Source organism: Microtus oregoni, unplaced genomic scaffold (genome assembly GCF_018167655.1).
Source record: "Microtus oregoni isolate MIOR12 unplaced genomic scaffold, Mior012 000053F_ref0000044, whole genome shotgun sequence".
Classification (NCBI taxonomy): Eukaryota; Metazoa; Chordata; class Mammalia; order Rodentia; family Cricetidae; genus Microtus; species Microtus oregoni.
The window spans coordinates 12,280,345-12,292,694 of record NW_024543829.1 but is presented as its reverse complement, the minus strand read 5'-3'; the positions used below and the strand labels follow the sequence as shown (position 1 = coordinate 12,292,694).

The 12,350-nt window shown below is 46.7% G+C and overlaps 1 protein-coding gene across 2 annotated transcripts in view; it reads left to right on the top strand.

Annotated features, from left to right (window-relative positions):
• Positions 1-12,350, top strand: part of Laptm4b (lysosomal protein transmembrane 4 beta) — a 56,101-nt gene that overhangs the window by 30,480 nt on the left and 13,271 nt on the right. The window contains exons 2-4 of one of the 2 annotated variants that reach the window (XM_041637600.1): positions 4,597-4,708; positions 11,390-11,463; positions 12,054-12,176. In XM_041637600.1, the coding sequence (XP_041493534.1) occupies positions 4,597-4,708; positions 11,390-11,463; positions 12,054-12,176 (309 nt within the window). The remainder of the gene's footprint in view (positions 1-4,596; positions 4,709-11,389; positions 11,464-12,053; positions 12,177-12,350) is intronic. The other variant, XM_041637599.1, reaches the window with a different exon arrangement.

Genomic DNA, 12,350 nt, shown 5'->3' with positions numbered 1-12,350 from the left:
TCTTCCAAGGGTGCTGATCTGAGCTTTAAAGGGCCCAAAATCCTTTTGCATTCCACATTTGCATTTTCATAAGCCAAAGACTCAATCATTATACGTCTTGCTTCTGGGTCAGATATCCCTATTTGTACAGCCTTAGTTAATCTTTGTAAAAAGTCACTAAAGGGTTCTCTCTGACCCTGTTTAACTCTGACAAATGATTCCATTCTCTGTCCTGGGTCTTGTACCCTGTCCTAAGCCCTTAAGGCTGCTGTAGTACACATGGAGAGTGTGTTTTCATCCAAATTAGCTTGTTCCTGAGGGTCGGAAAAGAGCCCTTCACCTTGAATTTTATCTAGGGAAATGTCAACTCCCTTCGCTTTTTCCTGCTGTTCTAAGAGTCTAGCCTCTTGCCTGAATAAGCATTTCCATTTCAATTGCGGTCCACTCTCAAGTACCGCAGAGCTCAGCTGGAGCCAGTCCAAGGGGGTTGCTCTGCTTGTCATGCAAGATCTTAGCATCTCTTTAACAAAAGAGGCTTGCATCCCAAAAGTCATGACAACCTGTTTAATTTCCTTGAGGTCGTTCATACGGACAGGCTCCCATGTATCCTCCTTGATGACTTTAGGGTTTTTGGAACCAATCACCTTCTCTGTTGTTATTACTGGAAAGGCAGGTAGAGCTGTAGGTAGAGCTTTGTGGAATTTGTCCCGGAGAGATTTGCCCACAGATGTAGTTAAAATTTGCCTTTCTACCCTTTGCTCTTCTTCATCAGAATTTAGAAATTCCTCAATCTTTTCAATTCTATTCACCATTGCCTTCTGCAATGTCTGAATCTCCTGTCCAGAATTATGTTCCAAAGCCGTCATTGAGGATTCTAATGTATGAAATTTGTCCGTTAGAGATAACATCTCATCTTTGGACATAATTTTTATGGCATAAACAGTGCCTTCTTGTATTGACAATCTTTCCGCCAATCTGTCATAAGCTTTAGACAAAATCTGATTGTCACATTCAGCAGTTTTGATTCTCTCAGTTAATGTTTCATTTCCTACAGAAAGGGACTGAATCTTATGATCCAAATCAGCTGTTCCCTCTTCCATAGTAATGAATTTCTCCTTAATATCAGCCACTAATGTTTCAGTTCCTACAGAAAGGGACTGAAGCTTACGATCCAAATCAACTGTTCCCTCTTCCATAGTAATGAATTTCTCCTTAACATCAGCCTGGAGAACTTCAAACTGATTCTTGAGAAGATTGTTGTCATTCTCAATTGTTTTTAAGCGTTCAATCTCTTCCTTAAGAATCCTGGATTCGTCTCGTAAAGACTTTATCATATTTCTATTATCAAACCATTTAATGCCAATGAAAACTACGAATCCCAGAAGGATCCATAGATGTGGGGTCATAGACACCTCTTGTAAAATCTCCCACATGGTACAATTAAAAAAACTGTTAAATTCTTGAACAGTAACGTGTTCAGACATTTTATTTATAAAAGAAAAATTTTTTACCTGCAATGATCGGTTCCTGCCAGTGGTGGTCTCTATTTTTGGAGCCTGTCCTGGAACTAGCTCTTGTAGACTAGGCTGGCCTCGAACTCACAGAGATCCGCCTGCCTCTGCCTCCCAAGTGCTGGGATTAAAGGCGTGCGCCACCACCACCCAGCCAAGTCACTTTGTATCAGACCAAATCTGCAGCTGTGGCGGCTTTTGTTGCAAAACCGCAGGTACTTGAGTTTCTGCTAATTCAGGCAGTGGGGTTCCGCTGCAAACTTAGCCAAGGCAGGCAGGGATAAATTAATTGCTCTGGAGAGCAGGCAGGGCACAATGGGCCTGTTTGGTCGAGTGTGTCTCGGACTCGGCACTGGGGCCCGAGTCACAAACTAAAAAACAGCACCTGGGAGCGTGCTGTGTTAGTTAGCGGGCTATGCGCTTGAGTTGGGGGCAAAATAGCCCGAAGTTGGACGCCAAGGGGAATGTCAAGATTTTGGGAGGGAAGCTGGAAAGAGGGCAGGCATGGATGGTTAGAAGGGTTAGAAGCCGGGTGGAGCAGCCGGCACCATGGTTACCTGACGTGGCATCATGTGGAGCCGTATCGCCTTCCCAGCCATTGTTCCAGTAGTGACAGGATGCTGCCTCACCCAGGCTTGAAGTCAGGGTTGTTGCTTCTCTTGCCGTCATCCTTGCATCTGGTCACTGACTGTGTCTCTGAGGATTCTGGCTCCACGACACTTGCCTAGCACCCAAGACCACTCCACATCACATGGAGTGACAGTTCCTCAGAGATGTGACACTTAGAAAGTGGCCAAGACCTGATCCATGTCAGCAGAAGCTCAGAGCAGGGTCTCCTGAGTGAGAGGGCTCTGACCGGTCACCCCTTGTCTTGTGGATGAACTGTTTAGAAGGAAGCCCCACATTCCCGTCTTGGCCTTCAGGATTCTCCACCACCTGGCACAGTCCCTGCCTCAGGCCCTCATCCTCGTGTCAGCAATGACTGTGGTATCACTAAGGTAACTGCATCCATCTCCCCAGCCGGCATCTGCCTAGATGCTGCTCAGCCTTCCTCCCCAGCAGCCACATCCTCCTTAACACTGCTTTGGGGACTATGACCCTCACCATGGTTTAGACATATTAACCGAAATAATTAATGTTTGTGCAAACTAAAATGTAAAACTAAATTGGCTAGAGGAAGTGCAAATAAAAAATAATTGTTATCTGGAAAATACTGCTAAGCTATGCAAAAAGACAGATGTTGTAAGGGTACCCCCCCCCCAATCCCCTAACACCGATGTAAACTGTAGGTTTTGTCTTTAAACATACTGTATCCCTGAGCTTTGGCCCCAAGAGGTATTTTGGAGGCTTTAGCCTACTCACAGCCTGGCTTCTTAGCTTTTTGTTTCCATTTATTTATTTAGAGACAGGGTTTCTCTGATAGCCCTGGCTGTCCTGGAACTTGCTCTGTAATCCAGGCTGGCCTTGAACTCACAGAGACTTGTCTTCCTCTGCCTCCTGAGTGCTAGGATCAAAGGCATGCACCACTGCAGCTGTGAGAACCTGCTCCCGCCAAAGGGAGAGCTGGAGAGATGGCTCAGAGATTAGGAGCACTGACTGCTCTCCCCGAAGACCTGAGTTCAATTCCCAGCAGCCACATCTGTAGTGGGAAGTAATGCTCCCTTCTGGCGTGCAGGTGTACATGCAGATAGAGCATCACATATATAATACATAAATAAATCTTTAAAAAAATAGGGTTGGAATGAAGATCAGGTTGCCAAGTCTTGCCTCCTGTGGATTTGATCCCCAGCACTCTAGAGGGGTGGGGGCAGTAAATTCAAGACCAGCCAGGGCTATGTGAGACCCTTTTTCTACCTACCATGCCATTAAGCTCCTGCTTGTCGTATCTGTTTGATCATGTGTGTGTAATTTGTTCAGGAATTGCTTTTCTCATCAGACCGCATCTGACAATGTGGAAAATAGAAGAAGGAAAAAAAAATGAAAGTCGTACAACAAATCCTAAAATAATCTCTTGAGATTGTCGTATTAAACATTTCTGTAGTGTGTTTACCCACCAACTCGAATCTCTTGTGATAGATACGTCCACACAGTGGGATGTGCTTTAGTTAGGGCTAGGAAAAGGCTTTTTCTCTCCATTTTGAGAGGAGTAAACCAGAGCACACTCGTGTTTCCTAACTTGGGTGTGGGGCGTGGGGGATGAGGGAGATGGTGAGCCCAGGGATAATGAAGTCACACATGTTAGCGGAAGACATGAAGCTGTGTTTGGGATCAAGTTCCTGACAAATCCCCTCTACAGCCTGACTTTCTGATTTGAGCAGTGTTTTTAACCTTCGAGCCTCAGCTTTCTCCTCTGTACAACGGGGGTCGCTCTGCACTGCTCTGATTAACTTGAGAGGGTTTGTAGGGATTGAAAGGGTCAGTAGAGGGGTGGGGAGCATCAGTGAAGATCATTTCCACGTACGTAGGTTGGGTTTAAACCCTAGTGATTTTAAAGGCACTGTCCTCAGGGAGAGCCTGGGGCAGGGGGTGTTGTTGGTCTTGTACCATTTCCCTGGGCACGCGTGTGGAGGTGAGAAGTTAATATTTGAGTGTCTTTCCTTGATTGTTCTCCCCCTTCATTTTTTTTTTTTTTGAGATAAGGCCCTTCACTTGATTGGCTAGATTGGCTGGCCAATAAGTTCCAGGGACCTGACCATCCCGTCCTCCACTGCATCCTCCCCCAATTGTACTTATTTGCGTGTGTGTGTGTGTGTGTGTGTGTGTGTGTGTGTAGGTGCACATAACGGTGGTCAAAGTCCAACCTTCAAGATTTGGTTCTTCTTTCATGTGGATTTTGGGGATTGAGCTCATGCTGATATTATGAGGTTTGATGACAAGTGCCTCTCCCCACTGAGCCATTCTGCCCCACCTCCATTGTGCTTTTTAAGTGGATTCTGGAGGTCTCACCCACCGAGCCTCCTCCCAGCTTAGCTGCCTCCAAGTTGGCGGGTGTCCTGCACCTGGGGGCCTTTGCAAGCTTGCTCCGCTGCAGACATGAAGCCCCCCATAGGTAGTGGGTAGTCCGACCCTCTGGCCTGGGTGTCTTACCCCCTTCTTCTTCCCGCAGATCATCAATGCCGTGGTCCTGCTGATCCTGCTGAGCGCTCTGGCAGATCCTGATCAGTATCACTTTTCCAGCTCTGAACTCGGAGGGGAATTTGAGTTCATAGATGATGCCAGTAAGTACATCAGATGACAGCCGGTGATATTTTGGGATTTCTTGGGACAAGGAGTCTGGCTGTCTGTCTTTTCTGTTAAATTACAAATATTGATTCAAGAGCCTATTTGGGCTGCTATTTTAACCTTATTTTCTTTCCATCATTACAAATCAAATCAGCACGTACTTACGTGCTGCCCATGCTCGGGCTTTGTTCCTAATGACTATCAGGGCTTTAGTTTTTCACGTCTTGTGTGAGTATCCTTTTCCTTCATCTCTATGAAAGAGTTTCATGTATTATATACAGCTCAGGTTTGTCTCAAATTCACTACATCCCAAGGATGACCTTGAAGCCCCTGGTCTTCCTGCCTCTGCTCTCAAGTGCTAAGATAAAGCAGTTGCTACTATGCCAACTTGGAATTTATATATTTTAAAAACTATTACTTCCTCACTGACTTTTTGAGGCCGGATTTCATGTGGCTTAGGCTGACCGGGAACTTCATATTTAGCAAAAACTAACCTTGAGGTCCTCCTGACCCTTCTATCTCGTGATGCTGGGGGTATAGATGTGCACAACCACACCCAGCTTTGTCTAGACTTGGGCTTCTTGCAGACGAGGGTAAATAAATAGCGGGGAAGAAGGTGAAAAGAAGATACATCGCTGGATATTCTGATAGCTCCAGGAGTTGCCTTCTTCCGGGAGGTGGTTGTTGCTGGTTAGTTGATAAGCCTTTCCCCAGCAATGGAGTCGGGCGTGAGGCCAGCCCAGGGACACCTGTAGCCCAGACCTTGTCTGCTCAGTCCTGCTGCATCTTGGCTGAGTGACAGGCAGTGCTATGTGTGACTCCAGAGCCGGAGGTTGGGCAAATTGATTTATTAGCAGTTCTATAGAACTTGATGAGTTTAAGAAAGTGTATCTGGAAGGCAAAATAATGTGGGAAGGGAGACTCAAACTGCAAACTACAAGGATTGGAATGAGTGGAGAGTGTTGGAGGTTTTAAAAAATTTGTTTTTATGTGTGTAGTTGTTTTGCTTGCATGTATATCTGTCTACCACAAGTGCCAGGGGGTCAGAGGAGGGCGTCAGATCCCCTGGAGCTCGTGCCGTAGATGGTTGTGAGCTGCCATGTGAGTTCTGGGAATCAAGCCCAGAGCAGCCAGTGGTCCTAACCGCTGAGCCTTTTCTCCAGCCCCCAGGTGTTGTGGATTTTATTTTCAGAGTGAAACAAGTTAAGTGTGCGCTTAAGTAAATGTGTGAACTGGTGTATATGGTAAGGACGATCCCTTCTGCTGTTGTGTGGCTTGTGAGCATAGCCTAGGATTCTGGTCTCAGAGATGATTCTGTATACTGGAGACACCGGGGTTGGGAGAGTGGCTGGGCTTGGTGAGGGGATAATCAAAGATGGCATCTCTTCAACTTGACTAGGTGACTCAGGTGTCTGGCGAAGGGGGATGGACACACCTAGCACGAGCACTAGTTTTGACTTTAGTGTGTATGACAGCAGGGCTGTCTGGATCCCAGTTACGCCGAGGGACCTGTGTGTTCTTTCCGAGCTACTTACCAACCCTGGTTTACTTCAGAGCCTCCTCTGAAACGTAGAGGAGTTGTATCTAACACAGGTAGGGTTGTGAAAGGGCCTAAGATGGCATCTGCAATACTGTAATAAATGCTCAGAAAAATGCGCCCTTGCTGGGAATGTGCACAGACCTGCTGGGATTGAAGCGTGGGAGTTAGTGTAAACTGAGACAGAAATGCAGAGAGGTCTGGATTGAGAGACACCTTTGCCCTGGGTGGGAGAGGTGAGAAGGAGGAAGGAGTCCTGAAACAGAGTTCTGAAGGCGCCAACTCTCAGAGATCAGGAGGAGAAAGAGCCAAAGGCCAATCAAGCCACATCCATCTTCTGCCATCATTGTTTCTTCTCAGCGGTCATCTGTCCAGGGTGCCTGCTTATCTGTCCAGGGTGCCTGGTTTTCTGTCCAGGGTTCCTGTGACCCTAGAGGGCAGGAGGATCAGAAGTTCAGAGCTGCTCTTAGCCACATAAGAAGTTCAAGACAAGCTTTGCTCTGCAGAAGAAACTATCTCAAAAAACAAAACAAAACAAAAAACCCAAGCAAATACATTAATTAATAAGTAGTCAGGGCTTTGACATCTTCAAGGTTGGACCTTGTCAGACACAGATGGAATTTCTTTACATTTCTTTCTTTTCTGTTTTACTTTTTTTTTAAAGGGGGTGATGGGTTTATGTATGAGTCCTGTGTCTGTATGTGCACCTGCATGCCTGATCTCATTATAAGTGGTTGTAAGCCACCATGTGGTTGAATTGAACTCAGGATCCTGGAGGAGCAGCCAGTGCCGAGCCTTCTCACCAGCCCCATCATCTCTCCAGCCCCATCATCTCTCCAGCCCCATCATCTCTCCAGCCTTATCATCTCTCCAGCCCCATCATCTCTCCAGCCTTATCATCTCTCCAGCCCCATCATCTCTCCAGCCCCATCATCTCTCCAGCCCCATCATCTCTCCAGCTCCATCATCTCTCCAGCCCCATCATCTCTCCAGTCCCATCATCTCTCCAGTCCCATCATCTCTCCAGCTCCATCATCTCTCCAGTCCCATCGTCTTTCCAGCCCCATCATCTCTCCAGCCTTATCATCTCTCCAGCCCCATCATCTCACCAGCTCCATCATCACTCCAGCTCCATCATCTCTCCAGCCTTATCATCTCTCCAGCCCCATCATCTCTCCTGCCCATCTCTCCAGCCCCATCATGTCTCCAGCCCCATCATGGTCTAGAGCATTTGTTGCTTTTACAGAAGATCTGGATTTGGTGCTCAATGTACACATGGTAGCTTATAGCTGGCCATGTAACTCCAGTTCCAGTGAATTTGATGCCCTCTACTGGTGTCTGTGGGCCCTGCACACACGATACACATGTATACATGCAGGCAAAACACAGATAAACCTAAAACAAAACTTTTAAGACAGAATCTGCGTGTGTATGCATGTATGTATATGCACACATATATGGGGAGTGGCATGTTATGTGTCCAACAATTGTAAATGGAGAGTTTTCTCTGTCTCACCCGGTCCCACTGGACCAGTTTCTCTCAGCCCACCGGTCCCTGCAGCTGCTTATAAGATAACCACTCAAAGGCTGTGAAAGACTTTAATTCTAGAGGGAATTTGAAGCTGGGCATGGTGTGCAGGCCTGTAATCCCAGCACTTGGGGAGGCCGAGGCAGGAGAGGTGTGACTAGGCCAACTGTGAGTAAATAGTAAGACAGTGTTTCGAAAATACAAGTGAGCTGGGCTCCTGCCCACATATTCTGTAGTTTACATGTGTGGAATAGGACATCAGCAGGTCCAAAGAAATGCAAAATGGATTAGTAGATGCTGAGGGGAGGGGAGTGGGGAATGACTGTTAATAGTTATTAAACCATTAATAACCAATGGTTTTGGAAGGATGGAAGTATTTTGGTCCTCAGGGTCATGTAACTGTATGAATATATTAAAACCTTTTGCTTACACATGTTAATTTTCTAGCAATCCCCTCCTCTGTCTGGGTTGCCCACCATTTGTTCCCAGAACTCCTCCCTCTCTTTCCATCCATAATAGCTAGTTATTGACTTCAGAGCAAAGATAACATCCCGCTAGTCTTCGTAGCTCATCATAAACCAGGTTAAACCCACTAGTACTCAATAAGTAAATGTTGGGTTTAACCATAAAACGAGAAGTTAGCAAGTTACAAAGTCCCTCTTGGGACGAATTTTACATTTCGATGAGACTCTATCAACAATCAGCAAATCCGGAGTATTAAGACTCTTCTGTTTGGACGATGAAATTGGTATCCTGCTGCTTGTTCTCCCCCTGGCCTTTCACCCTCCATGCAGCCCCCGGAGCAGAAAGTAAACCTGGGCCTTTAGTCTTCACCATGAGGTTTGAGGGGTGTGCATTTTGTCCTGAGGATCTTCACACTGTGAGAACTCAAATGAAAACCGTTCTCTGCACCGTGTGATGATTTATACAGTTGGCTTTTGTGTGCAGTGGGGCCAGCAGTGTGGCCAGCAGTTAGAGAGGACCTAGATGCAAATGGAGTCTGATGACACCACACATGGGAACTTGAACCTTGGTAGCAAGCTCTTCTGAGGAGTAAACAGTCCACGAGGGGGCGGGAACGTTCGATGATTCAAACACAGACGTTTCGGGTAGCTTTTCTGTGCCTCTTCTGTCCCCGTGACTGAGTTCAGGAAACTTCTAATCGTGCCTCTCATACCTGTGGTGCGCTGTTCTTGGGATCCTTTTCAAACTCGAACTGCATAACAAAAGCAGGAGTTTAATTTGGGAACCAATTCCATAACAGTGTACTCTGATGTTGGGGTGGGGAGGCTACTGTGCAGAGAGTAGTCCTGGCATTGGCCAGATCTGTTGTTGTGCTAGGGATGGAACCCAGGCGCTCCACTGCTGAGCTGGCCTGGGAGTCCTAGGAGGGACCGCACTTTACAGTAACTCTATAGTTTGAAACTATGAGTCTACCAAAGTTAGTTTTGCAGTGTGCCCTCCCCCATAGGACACTGTTCTTTTTGTTTGTTTTGTTTTTTTCAAGACAGAGTTTCTCTGTAGCTTTGGAGCCTGTCCTGGAGCTAGCTCTGTAGACCAGGCTGGCCTAGAACTCACAGAGATCCTCCTGCCTCTGCCTCCCGAGTGCTGGGATTAAAGGTGTGCACCACCAGGCCAGGCTGAACACACTATTCTTATTAAGATTTCTATAGTGTATATTTTCATTTTCTGAATAAAACTTCTCAGTTTACTTACCTGTATGAATATTTATTTATCATCCTAAAGATCTTTGAAATAGTCAAAGAATATCCTATAATGGGCTGGTTTTCATAAAATTATCTTCTTGGGGCTGGGGAGATGTTGTTAAGAGAGTTGTTAAGAGCACTGGTGGTTCTTCCAGAGGTCCTGGGTTCAATTCCCAGCACCCACATGGCAGCTCACAACTGCCGGTAACTCTGCCTCCAGGGGATCTGACACCCTCACAAAATACCAATGCACATAAATAAAACTAAATAAATAAATATCTTATTATTGCTATTTTGGGATGTGGGGTTTTAAGACAGAGTTTCTCTGTATAACAGCCCTGCCTGTTCTTGAACTCTCTTTGTGACACAGGCTGGCCTCGAACTCTTACAGATCTGCCTGTCCTTGTCTCCCCAGTGCTGGGATTAAAGCATGCGCCACTGTGCCCTACCCAAAATTATTTTTGTTATTAAATATACAGAAAGTTTCCTCTCCCCCCCCCTTACAGTCCAGGGCATTTAATTCATCACGGCAGGGTAGCGAGGTGACAGTGGGCAGCTCAGAAGAAGTGGGGACCGATTGCATGCTCCAGGGGGCCTTTCTCCTATTTTTTGCATTGGGGAGCTCAGGATATGTGGGGGCCTTCCCTGTTATTTAGCATTCCAGAAATCCTGCCATGGACACCACAGAAATGTGCTTGACTAATCCAGGCCCTTCTCGATCCAGTCAAGTTGACAATCAAGATTCGCCACTGTGGCAGAATTAGTCACGGGCCAGTCTTTCAGTGCACACGCTCTCAGAATGTCCTGCGACCCCAAGTCCTTCTTTTATAGTCTGCTCGGTAAGAACGGCATCTGCCTCAGCGGGGAAGAACGAAGCAGTTGAAAACCGTCGAGTGCACAGAGTTCACTGCCCTCAGCATTAGGCTTGGCTGCATCATACGCTAAAGATACGTATGGCTGAAGATCATACGCTGGATAAAGAAGCGTCCAGCTAGTACCTTCAGCATCCTTCCAGATCAGTGTTGTGCAGTAAGAATGTGAGAACCTGTCATCTTCTGGTAGCCATGTTACAAAAAGCAACCAAAGACCAAGATTAACTGTCATTATTGTAATCAGTATAAATGCCATTGGTGAGGTGTCTTTCTCTCTCTGAACTGAGTCTGGAAGTCTGGAGCGTGTGTGCTCATCGCACAAAGCGGCTCACTGTAGGTGCCCAGTGCTCTCGGGCTGCTTCTAGAGGGGGCTTCCTCACCTAGGTGGTGATGGTAGCAAACAGTGTAGTCTTACCTGGAGGGAAACCAGCCATCACCGGAAACAGAATAAGATCAATAGTTCCCATCTGGGTCGGCACAGGGATGGGATCACGGCAGGGGCTCTACCGGCTGGAGTGCTCAGGGAAGCTTCCCAAAGAGGTGGTTTTCCTGGGACCTAAGTCACTGAAAAGGGAATTCTGATCATAGGAAAAATAAAACTGCAGGCGTAAGGCCCTGGTGGTTAACGATGTTTGAACACGGTTAGCTGAGATAGACAGGCCAGGTGATGAAGTCAGACGGGAAGTGGAATCATGAGAATAAACTGGGACATTGGTTTAAAAGAAACAAGTAAGGTATGGAAAAGTTTTATGCGCCTGAGTGTATAAAATACAGATAGATACCTGTGTGATACAGGATGCCCTAGTTAATGGGTGTTTCTGTAGCCAGGGGACTAGAAATCCGCTCTGGTATCTCTGTCCTTTTGCAATGGTTTAGGGAGACCACCTGGGCACTCATTAGCTCTGGTGGTCGAGGCAGCATAAAGCTTTTACCTGTAGTTGGTTTATAAACAAAACAACTCTGAAGAGGAATTCAGTGTCTTCAGTAGCGGGTTTAATTGTGTCTAACCTCCCCCCCCTTTGACCTTTCGCCAGATATGTTGATCGCTATTGCCATCTCTCTGCTCATGATCCTGATATGTGTGATGTCAACGTACGGCGCGTACAAGGTGAGTGGCCGCAGTTCAGGTCCTCCCCCCATCCCGTGCAGGGGTTCTTTGCCTTCCTAATGCTGCAGCAAGGTGCCCGGCCCCTCTTCAGGTCCTTCCCCAGTGTGGGGGTTCTCAGCCTTCCTAATGCTGAGTCCTTTAATACAGTCTCCCATGCTGTGGTGATCCAATAATAACATTTTCACTACAGGTTATAACTGTAATTTTGCTACTGTGATGAATAGTAATATAAATGTCTGTGTTTTCCAGGCTTAGGTGACCCCCTATGAAAGGTTCATTTCACCCCCAAAGGGGTCTTGACCCACAGATTGAGAACTGCTGCGTTAGGGTGATCTGTGGGATTGCCTACTCGCAGTATGCAATTCATAGTTTTCTGTAAGAATCTTCAGAAATCTCTAGTACCTCATGGTACTAGGAAACCTGGTAAACCCGTGTTATCGTGAACACTCACCGTTGTGTCTGAGTGCCCCAGCTTGGCATGCCAGTTGCCGTCATGACCCGACTTGATGACCGCCAGTTCCAGGTCCCTCTGGATTGGACTTAAAGTCTTGTTAGATTCACCGCATTAACATCCGTTTTCTCGTGTTTAGCAACACGCTGCCTGGATCATCCCGTTCTTTTGTTACCAGATCTTCGATTTCGCTCTGAATACCTTGGTTGCGATCACCGTGCTTGTCTATCCAAACTCCATTCAGGAGTACATACGACAGTTGGTAGGTGACCCTCCCCCACTGCCTCGTGTCCTCCTGAGGGGCCTAGCGGAATAAAGGACAGAGCCTTCTCGGGACATACGTCATTATTGGGACATATGTGGTCGTCTCTGAACTCCAGTAAGGAGCAGCCTTCTTCTAGGATGAGAGGCGAAGCTGCGAGATATGATGGGACGT